This window comes from Dipodomys merriami, unplaced genomic scaffold (assembly GCF_024711535.1).
Source record: "Dipodomys merriami isolate MVZ:Mamm:240054 unplaced genomic scaffold, mDipMer1.0.p SCAF_6, whole genome shotgun sequence".
NCBI classification, from domain to species: domain Eukaryota; kingdom Metazoa; phylum Chordata; class Mammalia; order Rodentia; family Heteromyidae; genus Dipodomys; species Dipodomys merriami.
Window position 1 is genome coordinate 19,937,398 of NW_027206179.1, and position 21,957 is coordinate 19,959,354.

General features: G+C 40.7%; 1 protein-coding gene across 1 annotated transcript in view; it reads left to right on the forward strand.

The window, feature by feature from the left end:
- Positions 1-21,957, forward strand: part of Tmtc4 (transmembrane O-mannosyltransferase targeting cadherins 4) — a 55,195-nt gene that overhangs the window by 17,557 nt on the left and 15,681 nt on the right. The window contains exons 6-11 of the mRNA XM_070002671.1: positions 8,719-8,819; positions 12,176-12,268; positions 12,484-12,648; positions 13,879-14,081; positions 16,318-16,489; positions 16,576-16,707. Coding sequence (XP_069858772.1) covers positions 8,719-8,819; positions 12,176-12,268; positions 12,484-12,648; positions 13,879-14,081; positions 16,318-16,489; positions 16,576-16,707 — 866 coding nt within the window. The remainder of the gene's footprint in view (positions 1-8,718; positions 8,820-12,175; positions 12,269-12,483; positions 12,649-13,878; positions 14,082-16,317; positions 16,490-16,575; positions 16,708-21,957) is intronic.

A 21,957-nucleotide genomic window follows, 5' to 3' on the forward strand; every position in this document is an offset into this window, starting at 1 on the left:
GCCTTTTGCAACAGAATCAAAAGGCATGTTTCCTTGTAAAGGCAGCACACTTGCATTTAAAAAATAATAATAATTAAGTCATTATATCACTAACACTACTTATTATTTCTGAGTACCTGAAACAAACAGTGCTATTACAATGAGATATTTTGTCAATATTTTTATCTGTTTTAAAGCCTGGTATTTCCTATTGGAAACAATCCATACACAGTAAGCTTGCTAGAATCAGAAAAAGGTTTTCCCTTTTAAACTAATAAAATAGTCGTCTTATTGGAATGACACTGAGAGGCAGAGAGTCTCTTCCATTGAGGAGGGGATTTGCTGTGTTTCAAGGACAGTCATTTTAATCCTAAACTATAATTCATAATTCCAAAGATGAGAGATCAAATCTCTGTTGTTTTTAACCTCCTAAGCATTTTCTGCTCACTCCTTAGCCTAACACAAAATAGTTAAAGTCATTCATTTTTCTTTGACTTAGAATCACTCAACTTACAGAGCAGGGCAGCTGCCCAACTCACATCTTACTGGACACCCACATTTTATGGAGTTGGGGCTGCTGCTGAGTGAATGCCGACGGTGGCGGCCAGGTTTCTCTTTCTTTCTGCCATCATGTTTCTTTGGTTCCTCCAATGCTTAATTTCCCCAAATTTGAGGACGGCAAGTTCAACTTTCCTTCTGCACATGAAAGCAGGCTTGGTTGGGTCCAACTTTTGGATGTGAATCTGATGCTCATTGTGTGACTCTGGCAGCTTCAGAGTCGTGGCCACCTGTCAGGGTGGCACAGTTCCCACACACACCATGACGTGCCAGTTACGCTAGGCAGAGATGCCAGGCAGAGGGTGGTGGAGAGGGCTCACTTGTACAATGTGCTGCTTTTGCTGAAAGGAGAGCTTCCCCCCTGGAAGGAGTGCCAAGTCTGAGGCACATGCTTCATTTAATGGGTCACATCTGTTGGCACTTGTGGGCGTTAGTGCTGACAAGTGTCTTTCCGCATGTTGCTTTATTTATTTATTTATCCACCTATTTATTTCCCTACACTTCCTTCACTGGTCAGCCTTTACCTCCATTTACCTAAAGGGTTGAATTATCTTTGCTAACATACAGTACTGAATTAAGGAAAGCATCATCAAGGCAAATCTCTGCTACATTCTGGATCTTAAACTGGTGATGTGTGCGATGGCGTGTAATTGTAGCCCAGTGAGTGGTCTTCCGAAAAATGAGAGATACAGCATGGTTAAGAATGGTATTTTTTTCCCATCCTCTCCTGAGTCATTGGAGCTTAAAATATTACAATCTGGACAATGTGGCTGAGAATTCTGGGTAAAGGTGACATCCTGCCACGCTTATGCAGAGCCATGTACAAATTAGAATTCCTTGTCTTGGGGAAATTTTCCTGAACAGAGATAATCCCTAACTCTTAACTACACAGGAGGTGACATCAGCTTCTTGAAATTTAGTTTTACTGCTTTTAACAGTTACTTCTCAGTTTAAAATTTGAAACCTGTAACCTGTATCGTGTGTGTGTGTGTGTGTGTGTGTGTGTGTGTGTGTGTGTGTGTGTGTGTGTGTGTGTGTGTGTGTGTGTGTGTGTGTGTGTGTGTGTGTGTGTGTGTGTGTGTGTGACTTGTAACTCTCACTTAGCTTTTTTGCTCAAGGCTGACACTCTACCACTTGAGCCACAGCTCTACGTCTAGTCTCTTAGATTGGTCTTTTTGGAGTGGCTTCTCACTATATCCTCAGATCTCAATCTCCTGAGTAGCTGGTGTCCAACTTTAATATTCTTAATGTAATTTTTAAATATATTTTTAAAAGTCTTTTACCTATTGAGACTTATTACAGTCCTGAAGAATCCAAAGGCTAAATTAAAAGTGAGAAAACTTCTGGCAGTATTTTTCTATACTAGGAAAATTGTTAGCTTTATTCAATGTTATTACATCTCAATAAATATCATAATAAGGAAGATTTCTAGGCATGAAAATAAAGGAAACTATCAACTGATAGCATATAAGTAGCAATCATATAAATTATTAAGTCCCAACTATTTGTAAGGTGGCCTAGTGCTATCTACTCAGTCATCTTATTGAAATCTTCAAATTTGAAATTCAAGAATGGTTAATGTCATTTGGTAATAAAAACAATGTCACAGAAACACAAGTCCAACTTCATCAAGGCTATGTTATATGTTGGCGATTATTAGCATTAGTCACCTTGATAAACCAAAACTCAAAGTAAATTTTAATTCAGGGAAGTATGTGGGTAAAACTATATGAGTCTAGGCTACCCCAGAACTCATACCCAGTACCTTGGTTTAGTTTTACTGTAATGAACTTTGGTTGCTCACCCCAGTACTGTAAGTATTTTGCCGACATTAATAGGTTGAACCTGGTTTATCATGTACTTCAACACAGACTTCACATTTGTAGAAGGACCCCTTAGACTTACATAGTTTAAAAACATTAAGTGTTTTGGTGGAAAACTCAAAAAGCACACGTGCATGCTTAGTCTTAGGACTCTTGCTAAAATATTGAGTGCTTAATCTGGCAAAAATTATAGGAGAATAGGTTAGACCAAACTAGGCAATTGGTTTATGTTTTTAAAGATAGGGTAGAATACAGATTATGATGTACAAATATTTTAACTATGAGCTGGGATTCTGATTACCTGGGCCCATACACTGCTCTGAAATAGAAACAAAGTGAGAACTATATATGTAACTTTAAATTTTCTTGTAACTATATTATAAAAAGGAAGTGATAAGCTGAAATTTAATAATATACTTTAATAGTTCAGTATGTCAACAGTAAAATTTCATTCAGCAATTAATAGAAAAATGTAAAATACATTATGTTTTCCATCCAGAGACTTAGAGTCAGATGTGTGTGTTATACTGTGCCACATTTCCACTGGGAGAAAGTAAATTTCAAGTACTCATTAGCAATAATGACTTCCCTCCAAGACAGAAGAGGTGGGAGGTACTTCTCTGCAAATGAAGCTGTTACTGGGTTAATAACTGACTGTTGAAATCTTGCCTTTGATCTGAAATTGCCAACTGTTTGAAAAGTGATGCCTAATATTTAATGATCACTAAAACCGATGAAACTTCAGCCAAGAAACCATACCTTCATCTCTCATTTTTTGGGTGTGATTTAGGCAATTTCTGAAAATTAAGGGAAGAGAAAGACTCTTTTGGAAGTGTTTTGGTTTAGGGTGTGAGAAGTATAAAATTATAGCCAGAACACTCAATAACTCTAAAGGCTTTGTTTGCCAAGTTTTGGTGACATGTGACTGTAATCCCAGCTACTAGAGACACAAGTAGGAGGGTCACTCTCTAAGGCCTACCCTAGGCAAAAATTGCAAGGCCTTACCAAAAATTATTCTAAAATATAAAAGGGTTGGGAGAATGGCTCAAGTGGCCACGCAGCCGCCTAGCAGGCTTGAGACCTGGGTTTTAATTCTCACTTCCTCTACCCAAGGGAAACTGTTTGCTGTGCGTTATCTGTATCTCAGTAAGTCTAAGTTAGCTATCCAAGAAGAAAGCGGTTTAAATTCTAGATAGGACTAGCTGAATTACTAGCCCATGCTTTTGAAATTAAGAGCAGGGAACATTACATTAGGAAATTATGTTTAGGCAAAGAATAGAAATACAACTTGTAGGAGTGAGAAAGATTTTTTAAAAATCAAATCCAGATAAAAGTTTGAGGTAGGCAGAGAGCAGTGAGTGCATTGGTCTCTAGTGAATACCTGGACTGAATGTTTAGTCAGCATGAAGACTCCTTCCTTATTCTGGGTCTAGAGTTTTCACGTGGCTGTCTTTTATCCTGTTTATTCAGTGGATTCATTTATCCTCATGGAAGGCTTTCCATACAATCTGGTATGATGAGAATACCCTGAAGTGGTCTGGCTTATCCTTGGGAGAACTTGTTCCGAGAGGAGAACCACACACTGAGCCCTGGCACAGGCCATCCCTCTCTGCTATGTGACAGAAGGCCAGGGCTTCCGTTGCGCAGGTGGCGACATTGTGAACTGTGGTCACTTTGGGTTGTACTGTTTGGACTCTGTTCACTGTTCAAACTTGTACGCACTTTCTCAGAATCACACCCTTAATAGTAACTAACATGTTACCTTTAAGGTTATTTTGGCCACTTTTTTTTTTTCAATTTTAGGGGTCTGACAACATTTACCTCCTAGTGATGGTTAGCAAATACCCAAATGGTAGGCTTCCATGACCTTATAATCACTTAAACTGGAGTCATACGTAACGTAATGGGCTTTTTTTAAGCTGTTGTGGTTATAATTGTCATCGTTTGGCATTATATTACATACATATAACTAATTTCTACAAACTTTAGTTTACTTGATGTAACTAAATATGCTGATATATACCTGCATATATATATATACATATACATACTATGTATATACACATTATATATGTGTATGTATGTATATATCTTGTAACTAGAGCTTGATTTCCAAGCCCCAAGCTACGAAAATAACTTCAGAGAGGCAGGCTTAGGCTCTAGACATAAGGCAGAATATTCTTTAAGGACTCCAAGTTTTAAAACAGATTGTGTTTTAAGTTCATTTCCATCACTGAAGTTCCTCAAGTCAAGGGCAGGTGGCCCCCTGCTGGAAGCGTCCTGGAAAGGATTCTGCTTCCTTCAGTCAGGTGCCGCTGGCTGCTTTGGTCAGTACAGTTTTCAGTCCTCTTTCAAGCCAGGCATGGTGCCAGTGAAGCAGCTGTGTGCAAGCGTACTCTGGCCAGCTGCAAAGAGCATCCGAATGGTCTAGAAAGCTTGTTGAAAGGGTGCTGGCTGATTGCAATCCTCAGAATTCCTGACAGCAGGACCTGAGTCTGTATTTCGTGGAAGATCCAAGTGTCAGTGCTAGAACACCCCAACTGCCCCCCACACACACAAACCCCACTCCATGAGGCTACTGTTTTAGAGCAGTAATACTCAGCTGGTAGTAGTATCCCCATCAGTGTTATTTGGCCATATCCATGACACACCCAAAGGTATTACTGGTATCCAATATGTAGAAATTCCCCCATAACAAGGAATCAACTAGCCCTAATGTCAGCAGTGCTGACAAGAAGAAACCTGTCAGGGGAAATAACAGAGAACCAAGGGTTTATAACAAACTAAAGACTGTTGTGCTAAATTGTTTAGAGGCTGTGGTTTGTCCTAAATTTATCTAGGGGAATCTGGTGGCAACACCTGCCCACAGGAGCAATTAGGCCCGCAGTAGGACCAATTACTGTTCTGAACGTAACAAAGAAAATGAATTCAGAAGTTAGACTGCCTGGCTGGGCAGAGGTGTGGTTTCACAGTGATATTTAAAAGATTAGTAGGATTTTGCCAAAGGCATCATAGCCTGAGGAGACTGAGGAAGCAAAGCAAAGTGAGAATGTGTTGAGTTGATTGTGACTGGAAAGGAATATAGACCCTAGGAAACCAGAGAAGTGGCCGGGTGGTCACAGCAGCAAGTCCACTAGTGAAAACCACTCTCAGAAGGAGAGGCCTTTGCCAAAGGCAGCGACAGATGTGAGTCCCATCAGAAGTGAGCCCTGCTCACCTTTTTAGAGTGCCCAGGGATTCAGCTGGGTTCCCACAGACTTCATCACTTTTTTTTTTTTTTTTTTTTTGCCAGTACTGAAATTTGAACTGAGGACTTCAAGCTTGGTGCTCTGCCACTTGAGTCTCATGCACGCACACACACACACACACACACACAGCCTTTCTGCAGAGTCTATTTGAAATAACATATTCCTTTTTGCCTAGACCCACACTCAGAACACTCTCCTCCTAGTTTACTCTTCCTTACCTGACTGAGATGGCAGGCATGATTTTTGGTGTCTAGTATCTTCCAATTGAGATAGAGTGTCACAAACACTTTTGCCCAGACCAGCCTGCAACTTCAGGTATAAGTCCAGGTCTCAGCCTGGATGATAGTGTGCCACCCACTCCGTGCTTAATTATTGGTTGAAAAGTCTCCTGAACCTGGGTGTGTGTGTGTGTTTGTGTGTGTGTGTGTGTGTGTGTGTGTGTGTATGTATGTATGTATGTATGTGTGCGTGTGTGTGTTTTGCCTCAGCTAGCCTTGAACATAATCCTTCCAATCTCGCCTCCTGAGTAAGTAATATTACTGATGTGAGCCACCATGTCTGACTCATCATTTGATGTTGTTTAGGCTTCATCATCTTAACTTAAAGAGAAAACCTAATCACTACACCACAGTGGCTCATGTCTGTAATCCTAGCTTCTCTGGAGGCTGAGATATGAGGATTGAGGTTCAAAGCCAGCCTGGACAAGAAAGTCCATGAGATTCTTATCTCCGATAAACCACCAGAAAACTGCAAGTGGCGCTGTGGCTCAAGTGGTAGAGTGCTTGCCTTGAGCTGAAGAGCTGAAGGACAGAGCCCATGCCCAGAGTTTAAGCCCCATAACAGACCAAAAAAAGAGAGAGAAAAAGCCTTTTGTTTGAGTACATTTCAATAAATATTATTTTGTATCATCAGATGCACACTGTCATTGTACTGTTCTGTCCCTCTCCTAAATTAACAAAGTCTTAATCCATTTGTTGAGCACTAGAGGCTAAAAGCACCTCTACCCAAATCGGGCCCCACTGGTGTTGGTAGGATGAAAGTTCTTCCATCATGGGGCTTTGCAGATTAGTTCGTAAGGATACACAAATTGTTTATATCCCTCTTTGATGTTCTGCATAATACACACACACACACACACACACACACACACACACACACACAAACACACAAACACACACTTATTGTTGGCCTCCCAAGCAAGAAGTTTAATAAGAATCAAGCTGTACATTTCATAACAGAATGACTCACCAGCCACCCCCTTGACAATTGCATTGAACCTAATGGAAATTTTGTTTCCTCCATCCTGTGGGAATTTTGCTGTTTTGTGTGCAACATTTATCAAATGTTTGCTTTGGTTCTGGCACTGTCCCAAATGATTATTTTAAATATTCATGTCTTAGTAGGATTTTTTGCCTAAAATGTTTATTCTTGCTTGTAACTTAACTCCTATAAAATTTGAGTAGTTATTTATTGGTATGACAGACTAGTGATTTTTTATTTCTATACAACATGTAGCATGCTGTACTTAATCTTTTTAAAAAATATATTTTATTGTTATTTTAGAGGTGATGTACAATGGGTTACAGTTACATAAGCCAGGTATGAGTTCATTTCTTTTGAACCCTGTCACCCCTTCCCTCCCTCTCTCCCAGCTTTTTCCTCCTGCCCCCATGCACAAGTTGTAGAGTTCATGTTCCACTATTGTCTAGTGTCTAGTGAATACCACTGCTGTATTTATTCACCCTTTGTCCCTCCATTTCTGTGCCCCTCTTACCCTCCCAAAGATAAGTAAACTAGCAAACGAGACAAAAGGAAAAGACAACAACAACAAAAAAATCTCCATTTCTTGAAGTTTATTTCATAAAATATTTTATATGATCATATGCACATAGCTCTTGAGCCTTTGTGATTCGTTCCTATGAATATCCTCCTTTGGTCTCACTGTGTGAATGTCTAGAGACCTGTGGGGTTGTTTTTTTTTCACCTTCTTAGTATGATTTTTAACACATGCACCTTTAAAGGGAATTAAAGCTTATATACTGAAAAATATAACTTCCTCCCTGCCCATGCCAATTTTTCTTTAGAATGTCTCAGAAATTACTACAGCCAGCTTCTCATGTATTTTCCAGAGATACGTGTTTTGCTTTCCTGCAATTTATAACACAAATGACAAGATATTCCACTATAACAATCCCTTTCGAGTCTGTCCTGTGTTAACTTAGGCTACCCCCATTTTATAGACAAGGGCCTCAAGACAGGAGGGAGAGTAACCTGCACAATGTTGTGTAGTAATTTACAGAGTCGGAAGTCAGGACTGGAGTTCCAGTTGTAGGTAGAAATGACCCGAGGCACCTGGGCATTCTAATGATTAGTTTCCCTTACAGGTTCAGGATTTGTTCATTTACTAAGATGAGGGGCTAGGGCTCAAAGGAAGGCTAGAGATGGGTCTACCTATGCTCTTCTGTCCCTCCCAGCAGTAGAGTTCTGGCTCCCAAGTTGTGTGTGGCCAGACCTGCTTAATTAGAAGGAAGGTGGTTTAGGGTTCCGTGGCTTTCACCCTCGTGGGTTGCTTACAGGGTCACATGTCTAGCAGTGTTTGGACTTCCTGCAGGTTGGCAGCCCACCTGACACATGGCTTTCTCTGTCACAGCCCTCCATGAGTACTAGAGGCCAGAGCCAATAAACTCATCTGAAGCAGAAAGCCAGCCCTGAACTCTAGAATAGTAGTCTTGGAGCTGTCCCCCCAACATGACCTCAACAGTGACCACTGGGGTCATCCTGCCAGCAGACACATTATCTGCACTCTCAGAATTCTCAAAACAACTTATCAACGTGGTCTCATAGGCGATTGGCAGGCTGGGGAATGGGACCTTGCCCAGTGGGGATTCTGGGATGTTACATCTTTCTGGGTATATCTCAGGAAGAAGAGAGATATACGCCCCATTTAGAGGCACTGTCCAGCCTGAACTGCAGAAATGCACACTGGCCTATAGAGGCATGCTGTCTGAGAAACACATTGCTTTCTGTTTGTGGCATGCTTGGGAATTTTAGTTCCTGACATTAACAGGCAGATAAGTTACATGATTTTCGCATTCATCTCCTCTTGGCAGGTAACAAGGAACGAGCTCATTCTTCAACTTTCTGGGTGTTGCTGAGTATCTTTCTGGGAGCAGTGGCCATGCTGTGCAAAGAGCAAGGGATCACCGTGCTGGTAAGACCTCAGACACAGCTGGGTTCCCATCCCACATCTGTTCCCTCTTCTCTACAGACAGTGGCCAGCCTGCTCTGTGACCCCCTCTAATTCTGTACCCTATTGCCAGTCTGAGGTCAGACACTCTTCTGGAACAGTGGCTTGTGCTGTCATACTTCTGCCATTTCCGCCATGTTGTTTGACGTGTTGACCGGCTAGCTGCTTGTGGGAAACAATGTGTGGGATGTTCTTGTAGAGCCAAGATTCATTTTCTTGGAGAGTTCCTGTAGACAAAAAAGAGGAATGGCTTGTGTTTCCTGGTTTGCTCTCACATATGTCAACAATCGTAGGTGCAACAGAAGACTGGCCCAGCAATGCATGTGGTTCGGGAGGTAGTAAGAGCTGCCTGGAAATGAAGAAATGCTGTTATGTTACCAAGCTAGCTGTACTTCAACCTCATGCATTTGAAGGCTTCTCTGAACCTTGAAGTCTCTTTATATGTTATATAGTAAATGTATTATCTTGGTTTTGGGGTTTTTTTAGGGGGTGTGCCAGTCTTTGGGCTTAAACTCAGGGCCTGGGCACTGTCCCTGAGCTTTTTTGCTCAAGGCTAGTACTCCACAACTTCATTTAACTTATGGTGGTTAATTGGAGATAAGAGTCTCATGGACTTCCCTGCTTGGGCTGATTTTGAACCACGATCCTCAGATCTCAGCCTCCTGAGTAGTTAGGATTACAAAGCATGAACCACTGTGCCTGGCTCAGTTTGGTTGTTTTTAAATTTGAAGATCTATCTTAATTTAGGAAATTTAACTAAAACTTAGGACACTTATTTTAACCAGAGATAAAACGTTAGGAAAAAAGTTGACCCTTTTTCTATTAAGTTCTATTCCAATTTTTAAAGCCAACTTCTCAACATTATTAAAGTGTAGTTTACTCACTTTATACGTATAGCTTCAGTCTGATTAAGTGTGACCCATCATTCCAACTGTGAACACAAGTTAGAAGCTCCGGAGAGGACCCTGGTACCTCTCCCTCATGCCAAAGCAACCTGATGGTGTTTTTCGAAAATGGAAAAACTCTTAAAAGAGTTTTACCATCTTGTGTGATTAACAGAACGGTAATGTGGCTATATTCTTTCTGATAGAAAAGTGACCTGTGAGAAAAATCAATATGCCAGTATGTTTCAGAAACAAACACATTATGATTCAAGACATAATGTCTTACGTTTTGATAGATGGGTAATTTCATATCAGTTGACTCGAGGACTCATTGTTGCTTCAGTCCTTTAGTTAAAACAAGTACAAACCAGGTGCTGGTGACTCATGCTTGTAATCCTAGCTACTCAGAGGTAGAGTGTTAGCCTGGAGCAAAAGGTTCAGGGACAGTGCCTAAGCCCAGAGTTCAAGTTTCAGGATCAGCAAAAAGAAAGGAATGAAGGAAAAGAGAGAAGGAAAGAGGGAGGAAAGAAAGGAAAGAAAGAAAGAAAGAAAGAAAGAAAGAAAGAAAGAAAGAAAGAAAGAAAGAAAGAAAGAAAGAGAAAAGCAAATGTATCACTTACCATTGTTGAAAATGTCCCATGTTGGGAAGGCCCATATTACCCACATTGCTAGACATTGGACAGCCCTCAGGGACATAATCGTTCTATTTAGAACCTCTACTCTAATGGTTTGAGAACAAGTAGTGTCCAAAACATCCCATCCCAGACCTTGGTAGACCTGTCCCCATCCCAGATCTGCTGAGTCAGCATTGCATTTTAACAGGTCTGAGGCCCTACCAACTACATTAGCATTTTGGGGGTGTTCAAGCTTGTGTTGGAGGAGGTAACAATGCCCAATAGGAAATGGACTTGTTACCTCGCTCATGTAACTGTAACCCCTCTGTACAGTATCTTTACGATCAAAATACATATTTAAAAAAACAGAACAGCAAATAGTTCTTGTTTGCTTATTTCACAGTATAATTAAAAAAGCTTTGAAATAATAAAATACTTACCATCACCAAAAAGAAGATTAGGTTGAGTTTACGTAAATAAAATGGGCACATTTTGACGCTGCCTTTTAAGTCAAAGAGAAGAGTCTTAGCCTTATGGCAATCACGATCACGTCTTAGGGACTGTCTATAGCTCCAGGCCAAAAAAAAAAAAAAAAAAGAAAAGACAGCAGCCACTCAACAGGGGGCTCCTGCCTTGTGTAGAACAAGCAGAAATGGTCTTCTGTGACCCACAATGACCATGTGTCACATGAATGAGTACAATCAAGACTGAAATGTTTAACCCAGCCTTGGCCTGTGTATTCGATAATTAATGGCTCCCAGCATTCGTGGGAGAGGGTTAAGTAGAGTTGTCATCCTTACTGTGAAATCCACAAATTACCACTGACTTCTGATAAATTCTGATCTCTTTTGCCATGAAACCCCATATTAAAAACCCAAGTCATGTATATTCAGACCCCTCTCTCTCCAGATTGGGCCATGAGTTTGGTTAGATGTTGCTGCCTGCTCCTGGGGTTTTTATACAAAGTCCATGGCAGGGTAGAGAGTAGAGCCTTATCCCTCCTTTGGCCTATAAACCATAATTTTAGTAGCTGTCATAGCAGCTGCTAGAAAGAAACGTAGGCAGAGCACCAATGGCTTCACATAATTAGCCAATAGTGGTGTCCTCCCCCCCAGGCTGGCAGAGGTACTACCATCCTCAGCATGTCGTTTCCAAAGTTGTCCTGGGCATCTCCACTCCAGCCAGCTAGAAGAAGAAAACAAACTTTTAAGTCATGCCTCCAGAATGGTAAATGGCACTTCTCTCCACATGACCTCACCTGACTGTAGAGCAAGCTGGGAGTTGTAGTCCAGCATGTGCCCAGGGGAACAGACACATGAACAATTAGAACTGTTCCCAAAAGATCTCCAAAGTTTGCTCTGATATTTACATGTGTGCCTATCCATCCATGCTCCCTCCCCATGCCCAAATCAGCCAGCAATTCAAGTGTAGCTCTGTGGCTTTGTTCATGATACTGCCTTTGTTTTCTTAAGCAGAATTACTGCTCAGTATCTAATCATTGTTACGTGAACTAAGGGACTGTTAAATGTTGAGAGAGGGTAGGATCAGGACCACTGGGAAGTCTAAATTTCTAATTATCTTGAAGCTTAGTACTCTTAAATATCAACTACAGAATCATTACTGTTTTACAAAATAAAAATGTGCTATAGTAACATGCGCTAATTTCATATGAACGTGGAATGGTTCTTTTTAAGTGCTGAAGAGTTCTTCCATGATTATCTAATCCTTCACATTCTTTGTGTAGATTAAATCATAAAATTGTGACTTTAATTGTACATAGCCCAGACCAGCCTCCCCATAAGTGATTGCTTTGCTTCCTTAGGGCTTGAATGCTGTGTTTGATGTCCTGGTGATTGGCAAACTCAGTGTGCTGGAAGTCATCCAGAAGGTGCTTCGTAAGGACAAGACATTAGAGGTGAGTTACATACACACTTTTGTCTCCATCCCAGACATAGAAAATGTCAAGTACACTAATTTAACGTGCCACTTTCCAAGTATTTCTCATGGCTTTTTAATTTGTTTTAATGTAGCCTTTTCATGCAGTATCAAAGTCATCCAGGCAGCATTGCTGCACATGTGAACCTGTGAGTTGAAAATCCTAAGCAACAGGGGCTTCATGTGTCCTTTCAGAATATCGGTGTGCTCAGGAACGGAGGCCTCCTCTTCCGAATGACCCTTCTCACCACTGGAGGGGCTGGTGTGCTCTATGTGCGCTGGAAAATCATGGGTACTGGCCCGCCAGCATTTACCGAGGTGGACAACCCGGCCTCGTTTGCTGACAGCATGTTGGTTAGGGTAAGTACTGAGCCCGCTGTCTTCTCAAAACTGCCACATTCCCAGCACCTTCCTGGTCCTCCTCACCTCCGCCCCTGCCAGCCTTACAACACCCCTGATGAATGGAGACACTTAATTCCACGCTTGTTGATAGGGTAGGATGAAGCCAACTTAGGGCATCAGGAGGGTTGTTGTGAGCTCCTTGGAAGTTGTCTCCTGCTATGTGTGAGGAGCTGTTTTCTGGGAAGTTGGCTCCAGGGACACCAAAGTGCAGGGGTGCTCCAGTCCCTACATAAGATGGCAGAGTATTTGTGAGTCACCTGTGCACATCTTCTCAGAGCTTTAAAAAAAAATCTCTCACTCATATTTAATACCTGATAAAATGCCTGCACATCACTTCATTCACATGGATGTGTAAAGTCCTTCCTCACTGCAGGATGCAAGTTACAGTTTGCCTTTTGGAACTTTCTGGAATTGTTTTTTCTAAATAGGTTCAACCCATGGTTGATTGGATGTGTGGTAAGTTAAATCCAGGGATACAGAATCCACAGATTCAGAGGCCCAACTATATCCCTTCTAATGAAAGTGAAAAAGTTAGTTCTGTCTCCCATCCAGTTCCTTGTCAGTCTTTGTAAAGTACCCTTGACCTCATTGTTTGTTATAGAGGAAATTATCTATTAACATGAAATGTAACAATATTGGTGGTTTCTTAAAGAGTCTTAGCAGTGTCTAGATGCTTTATTCTCTGAGGTTTGCCCCTTTTTTCCTAAAGGCTATCAAGCCATAAATTCTTAGCTACTTTTTCCTAGAGAGAAATCAAGAGGGCAGCCAAGGACAAGACCCTGTTCTTAACGTTATTAACAAATGGGTAACTAACCCTGAGGCCTCAGATTTCCTGGGTCAGGGGCTTTCGGCATCACCACATAAATCCATTACGTGTTGCTTGGCCAGAAAATAGAACAGATGTATTGCGTGGGGGTAATGGCCTCGCTGTATTTTTAATATACTAAGATCTGAATGAATTGAATAAATTGCAGGCTACAAATAGATAGATAGATAGATAGATAGATAGATAGATAGATAGATAGATAGATAGATAGATAGATCCAAAGTATAAATGGCAGCATTTTATTTTTATGCAACTGCTGTGTCCTTGAACAGAAGCCTGTGAATGCCTCACAAATGAAGTTAAGATATATGTTCTTTCAAGTTCAGTATCAAGTAAGTGTTTGTTTTCCTTTTGACTGACAGGCCATAAACTATAATTACTACTATTCATTGAATGCCTGGCTGCTGCTGTGTCCCTGGTGGCTGTGTTTTGATTGGTCAATGGGCTGCATCCCCCTCATTAAGTCCATCGGTGACTGGCGGGTAATTGCTCTAGCAGCACTCTGGCTCTGTCTAATTGGCCTAATATGCCAAGCCCTGTGCTCTGAAGACAGCCACAAGAGAAGGTAAGAGGCAGTGAGGAATTTTAACTTCCGCCCTGGGTCAAGGCTGATGCATTTTGCTAAATCCAGCACTGATCACTGTAACGATTTTATGGACAAAAATGTCTAAGGCCATTTGTTCCAAATACATATTAATGGTAAGGATGAGTTCCCTCTGCTCCCCGCCCATGGCTGACTTCAGCTAGTGGGGAGGGTGTATGGATGGCTGCTTCCTGTCCCCCGCCCCTTCCCCTGGGAAGTAGCACTCTGGGATCCCTCTCGCTGTAGGTGGTAACAAGTAATTTATGGTCGGAACAGAGAGTGTAATTTATGTGTGTTGTGCCCGTTATTTTGCAATTCTCCTTTAAAAATAAAAAGCCCAGTGAAGGCAAGGGTGATTCCTTTTGCTGCCATTGAGTACCAAATAAGTTGCCACTCCAAAGCGACTATTCTTTCTTGACAATAAAAGATTTTTTAAAGGTTATTAAGAAAATCAAGATGCATTGTACTTATAAACTGATTTGTTGAATAGTAACTCATCTGTACACCTAAAGATCATGAAAATATAATTTATAAAAAAGAATTGGGAAAGATGAATATGTTTCATGAAAATGAAAACTCAGATGACTAATGTGAAGCACAAGCACAGAACTAGATTAGTAATGTCTCCAAATAAATAAAGGTTTTATGATCATCTTTGTCTTAAAAAATCAGTTAGTGATTCTTAAAGTACAACAGGCTTAAGTCCCGGTCAGTTCACCACATGTGAAGTGGGATTTTTGAAATGGTGTAATTACAAGAAGGAGCCACTGAATTTGACCTAGCTATTCGTCAGTCATTTCCTTGCATCAGAGGGGACATTGGAATTGATCGACTAGTTTGAGAAATGTTTCAGTGTTCAATCTTCTTTTTGTTTGACTTGGTAATGTAGCAGCAAAAAAAAGAATTTTATTTTAGATTTCATAAAATATAAATTGCTTTACTAGTCTTCCTAGAGCTATATTTTTCCATGAAAACTACATTAAATTTGGGGCCTATCTCCCTAATGATTTAATTCCTGTATGGTTTGAGACATGGTTAAAAAAAGATGAACACTTGGGCGCTGGTGCTCATGCCTGGAATCCTAGCTATTCAGGAGGTTGAGATCTGAGGATCCCAATTCAAAAGCCAGCCCAGATGCGAGAGTCCATGAAATTCTTATCTCCAATTAACCACCAGAAAAAAAAAACTAGAGTGGAGCTGTGGCTCAAAGTGGTAGAGCAAAAGGGCTCAGAAACAGCACCCAGGCCCTGAGTTCAAGCTCCATAACCGACAGAAAAGAAAGGAAGGGAGGGAGAGAGGGAAGGGAAGGGGAAGGAAGGAAGGAAGGAAAGGAAGGAAGGAAGGAAGGAAGGAAGGAAGGAAGGAAGGAAGGAAGGAAGGAAGGAAGGAAGGAAGGAAGGTAGGAAAGAAGGAAGGAAGGAGAGAGAAGAGAAGAGAAGAGAAGAGAAGAGAAGAGAAGAGAAGAGAAGAGAAGAGAAGAGCTACCTGATGCTGGTGTAATTTATGCCCATAATCTTACCTACTTGAGAGGCTGAGAGCTAAGGATTGTGGTTCCAAGCCATCCTAAGCAGAAGTATTTCCAATTAAACAGCAAAAGCCTGAAATGAAGGTGTGATTCATCAGCCTTGAGTGAAAGCTAAGGGATAGCACCCAAGCCCTGAGTTCAAGCCCCAGTACCAGCACACATATACTCACACACACACACACACACACACACACAGAATATGTGAATTAATAAGGCCTCACAATATAATCATTCTGATTTTGTTAACATAAATTTATGATTTGTACGTGTTATACTTATGCTTGATGTTAAGAGCCTTAGTCATATTTTTATGTCTTATCCCATACTGCCAGCTAAACTTTCTACGGTGACATTTTTTTGCTGATGAATCTTTTTTTTTTTTTTTTTTACCAATCCTGGGGCATGAACTCGGGGCCTGGACACTATCCCTGAGCTTCATTTACTCAAGGCTAGCACTCTACCACTTGAGCCACAGTGCCACTTGTAGCTTTTTCCTGTTTATGTGGTACTGAGGAATCAAACCCAGGGCTTCATGCCTGCTAGGCAAGCACTCCACCCCTAAGCCACATTCCCAGCCCCTACTCAGTGCATGGCATAAAGAAAAGTCTTTATCATTACCTTAATGTGGAGTATGACATTTTTCTTGAGAAGTGTGGAAGTAGCTATTTTGATGGAGCACTTTGCCTCTTCCAGAATCCTCACCCTGGGCCTGGGATTTCTCGTGATCCCATTTCTTCCTGCAAGTAACCTGTTCTTCCGAGTGGGCTTTGTGGTTGCAGAGCGAGTCCTCTACCTCCCCAGTGCCGGGTACTGCATGCTGCTGACTTTTGGATTTGGAGCCCTTAGCAAACACAGTAAGAAAAAGGTATTGGCCTGGAGTGGTGCCACTTCCAACCAGAACACCTCCACACAGCTCACGAGTGACGCTTGCCTTGTCTCTCTGTTCTTAAGAAACTGATCGCTGCCATCGTCCTGGGCATTTTATTCACCAACATGCTGAGATGTGTGATTCGAAGTGATGAGTGGCGGAGTGAGGACCAGCTCTTCAGAAGCGCCCTGTCCGTGTGCCCCCTCAATGCTAAGGTACCTTGGCTGCCAGATTTCTTTTATGAAGACGACTAGGAGGTATTTTAAGTCCTCCTTCTGCGTAAGAAGGAAATTTATCCTTGGACAGTATCCAGAATAGGACCATGACCAAATATTTGGGGTTTTCTTTGTCGTTAGTGTTTTTTAATGATTTTAAAGCTGTATTAGAATTGTACTTAGCCAAAATAATTCTAAAGAAACCATTAAAACCATACATTATCAACAAAACAGATGACTTCTGATAACCCATCACATTTCCAGGGTAGAATTAGACAGGCACATATGTTAACCATTTAGTGTGACTTCTCAAAACCAATGCCCTGGCAATAACAAGAGCTATATATAATATGAAGGTTCCTATACCTGAATGGACAGGAAGTTGATTCAGGAAGTTTAAACTGCTGTTCTGTTTGCTATGAGAGAGAGAGAGACAGACAGACAGAGAGAGAGAGAGAGAGAGAGAGAGAGAGAGAGAGAGAATCTCCTGGAGTTCTCTGTTTGTGATTCCTTTGACCAGATTAGGTGAGGTTAGATTGGCTACATTTTAAAATTGGGAGTGTTTTTGGTGAGGACAGTCTGATAGGTATTTATTCCACTTGTATTTTTGATGAACTTAAGCTTTTAACTCAACAGCTGTGCCTTTTGAGCTTTCAGTGGCCTTTTCTGTAAGAAGAGGATAATGTTCCTCTTCTAAGCTTGTTGTGAGGGCTGAGTGAGTACACGTGGAGGGGGGGGTGCTTAAGAAATGGTAGTTTTCAGAGGTGAATTTTAAATTGGGCTTCACATGAACTAGCAAGAAGGGAATTCTGTCTGCTGAAAATGGAGGCCAAGGCATGAGGTTAGGATACTTAGTATAGTTATTATCCTTAAAGGATGATACCTCTTGGGCTGTTTGAATTGGAGCTGCACCAAGATGCTTAAATATTATCCTCCTGGGCTGAGAGTAGGAGGAGTTCTGAACTTCTGTTTCATTTTTTCATTCTGTATTTTAAGCAAAAATACGTGAGTAAAAATAATAAATAGTTGACATCTCACTGAGCTGCCTGAAGAGAAGGATAGCTAGAAAGGTGCTAACTCTCCATTTGTTCTTTTCTTGAATTAAACTATCTTGCTCATGTTTTGCAGTTAAGAGAGGTAAATACTGTGGTATAATTAATAATGTGCTAATAAGAATGTGAGAAAGACAGCAAAAAGAGTAAATTACTCTGAGCTTTTGTTCTTTGATTTGCTGAGTGATCTTTTTTTTTGCTACTAAAAATAAAGTACCTGGGATTTAATTTCTTTTTTTAATTTTTATTTATTTTTATTGTGAAACTACTGTACAGAGGGGTTACAATTACATGGGCAAGATAATGAGTACATTTCTTATCAAGCATTGTAGCCTCCTCCTTTGTTTCCCCTTCCCATCCCTTCCCATCCTCCCACCACCCCCCCAATCTTCCCCGCCCCCCCCCCCACCAAAGTTGTAAAGTTCGTTTTCGACATAACAACTTGTACTTCTCATTGTTGCAACGGGTCTACCTGTATCCTTATTTAAACGACTTGTTTTTCCCCTTACCCTACACAAATTATACCGACATCAAATACAGTGAAAATAGGGGTTATACTGTGGGGGAGGGACATACAAAGCAACAAAGAAATAATCTTATAAATGCGTTAGAAACAATCACATGAAAGAAAATAAACATTTGAATACATATCTTAGGGTTCATTTCCCTAACCTCACCTTATCTGACCTTTTCTGCTTGACTCAGACATATACTAGATATTGCAAATAAGGGAAACCATGGGACCTATGTTTCTTTGGGCTTGGTTTACTTTACTTAATATAATTTTTGCCAAGTCTTTCCATTTCCTAACAAATGGGGCAATGTCATTCTTTCTGATGAAGGCATAGAATTTCATTGTGTATATATACCACATTTTCTTGATCCATTCATCTACTGAGGGGCATCTGGGTTGATTCCATATCATAGCTATAGTAAATAATGCTGCGATAAACATAGTTGTGCTGATAGCTTTAGTGTGGTCTTGTTTGTAAACATTTGGGTAAATGCCCAAAAGTGGGATTTCTGGGTCATAGGGGAGCTCTATGTGAAGTCTTTTGAGGAACCTCCATACTGCTTTCCAAAGTGGTTGAACAAGTTTACACTCCCACCAACAATGAAGTAAGGTTCCCTTCTGTCCACATCCCTGGGATTTAATTTCATACTTGCAAATAGGTACACCTTTTCATTTCACTTGTATAGCAGGAATTGCCCCGTCTGTTCATATCATCTCTTATAGAGCCCTATTGCTAATTTCTACTTTCCTCCTGTTATCTTCCTATTGTAGGTTTTAGACACAGGGTGTTTGCTTTCTTTGTTCTACTGATGGGAGAAATTGAGATATGGAAAGATTATATTGATATTACTTAGGTGTTTGATTTGGGTGGCTAGCTGGCGCCCTGGCACCGTGTAAATGAGGAGCCTGGAACGTACTTGATGTCTGTTCGTATGTAACTTCACCCAAGTAGACTGGAAGACACAGGAGGTACAAATGGGCATGCTCTGTTTCCCTTCTTAACCTAAAGCCTACATGAAGACCTCACCTTCAAACAGATCCACTGCTAATAATCCTTTGCCCAAAAATTTTTTACAGTGATACTATTCAACCTAAGCAAGATAGGAATTGTTTTGTGTTATATTTTCCACTATAAATTGAAGTGGCATATAATTGTTTTCTTTTTGTATAAAAAAAAAAGCTAGGTCAAAGAAGAGATCTCATTTAGAAAACACAGTGACAGAGAACTTACTTTTTTATATAAATGTATTTTTTATTGTGAAAATACTGTACAGAGGGGTTAAATTACATGGGCAAGATAATGAATACATTTCTTATCAAGCATTGTAGCCTCCTCCTTTGTTTTCCCTTCCCATCCCTTCGCATCCTCCCCTCCCCCCCGCCCGACCTCCCTACCAAAGTTGTAAAGTTCGTTTTTCAACATAACGACTTGTACATCTCATTGTTGCAATGGGTCCTCCTGTATTCCTGTTTTAACAATTTGTTTTTTCCCTTCCCTTCCACATATACCAACATCATATATAGTGAAAGCAGGGGTTATACCATGGAGGAGGGACATACAAAGTGACAAAGACATAATCTTATAAATATGTTAGAAACAATCGCATGAAAGATCTGTCTCTTTTTTTTTGTCAGTCGTGGGGCTTGAGCTCTAGGTCTGGGAGCTGTCCCTGAGCAATTCAGCTCAAAGCTTATGCTCTACCACTTGAGCCATAGCGCTACTTCTAGTTTTCTGGTGTTTTGTTGTGTTTTTGTGATTAAGTGATTACATAATTTCCCAAATTTCACAGTATTGTGGGATTGTGATGCTCATTAAAAGTCACAAACTCATTCTAACTTTGCTGGAGCAAATTGTCTATCACAGTCTATATAACATATAACAGTGTACACATATATACCATACATGTGATCAGCAGCATGGGGTTATTTAGTAGCGGTTTGACCAGGTAAGTGGAAGTTCTTTGTTTATTAAGTCCTGTTAATTTTGTCGTATCACGTCACATTTTGGATTTAACATCCCCTTATCAAGGAGACCATGTACTGTTTGTCTCTTTGCTCCTTACCTCACTCAACATGATTTCTTCTAGCTCCATCTATTTCCCTGCAAATGCCATTATTTTGTCATTTCTAATGGCTGCATAATATTCCATTATGTATAGATACCACAGTTTTTTGATCCATTCATCTGTGGTGGGGCATCTGGGTTGTTTCCATATCCTAGCTAGAACTTACTTTCTTATACTTGTTTCCTCTTGACATGCATGGACATTCAGTTAAGCAGTTGGCACTTGGGTTTAATTTAGGCCCAAATTTACAAACTGAGACTAAAATCCTTTTTTTTTTTTTTTTTTTTTTTGAAGCTTACAATATCAATGTAGGTACTTGCTGGTCCCTGACTTTCATTGAAATTACCTACAAAGCTTTGCATGTGGCAATCACTTAACCTCAGTTATTATTGAATTGGGCTAAATAGAAATTGAGACTTCTATGAGTCTGAGTAAATTTGCAATCATTTTTTCATTTTCAACGCTTAAAAATGGTTTATATATTATCAGCTCTGATAGAATTCTACCAGAATTGATGGGTGGAAATCAGAATATTACATTTCAACTCTGAATAAGAAAGGTCATATACCACCATGAATACTTAGAAGATTTTCATGTGTTTCTTTGCATGTATTCATTACTCAGTCAAGATGGTGGTTTTCATCTGATTTTTGAGCCTTGACATATGAAATACAGAGGCTGGAGGGAAAGTTGAAAAAGCAGGCTTTTTCACTCTTTCACATATACCATCGAAACAAAAACCACTCATTCTATAAACACCGATTCAAGTAACCTCATTGGGGCAGGTTCCTCCTTTGTTGTCTTTCACAACCTAGACAACTGCTTCCTGTTCACAGAATCCCCTCTCCCAGTCCATGGGGTGAGGCTGTTTACTAGCTCGTACTTATGGATGGTCTTCCAGGGCTGGGTTAAATTTTTTATCTCATTTCACGTAAATACTATAGTCAGATTTCCAGAGGGCCTCCCCTGGGCTTCCAGCCGGTGTTCTAACTGAGTGTCTAACAGAACACTGCCTGTGCTGCAGAGGGCAGTTGAACTCTGTGAGCTTTTTATGGAGAAAGCAGAATTCGCCAAGCACAAAGGAAAACAGCAGGGGCTTGGGGGCAGAGGCAGCTGGAGTCATGTTCACATGGAGTAGAAGCTGTGTTTGTGTTCTGGGCACCGCGCGGGCTTCCCTTGAAGGTGGCATTCTCCAGCCTTGAATTATTTTGTGCATGGGATGGGAAGAAAGTCACACTTCCAATCTGGGGTTGGAGGGAAGCACAAAGTCAAGCCATTTATAACACACTTTACACAATATACCCTCTGGCATTCACTGAGCTGCCACCAGCCTATAATTTAAGGGTGACAATGCATATGAGGGGACAATACTATGATCCAGGAAGTTTAAATTATACTGTGTGGTATGCAGGAGTGAGTACACATTGACATCGCCTGCGATGTCTCTGCTTGTGATTTCTTTCATCAGATTAGGTAAGTACTTTAAAATGGTCATGGTGAAAGGACCTGTTTATGTGCTTACCATTCCAGAAAGACAAGCACATCTGAGGAAGAGCTAGTGCTGTAGGGTGTAATTGTCATACAGGATGTGGTTCTATTTTCAGAGGTGATTTCTGTA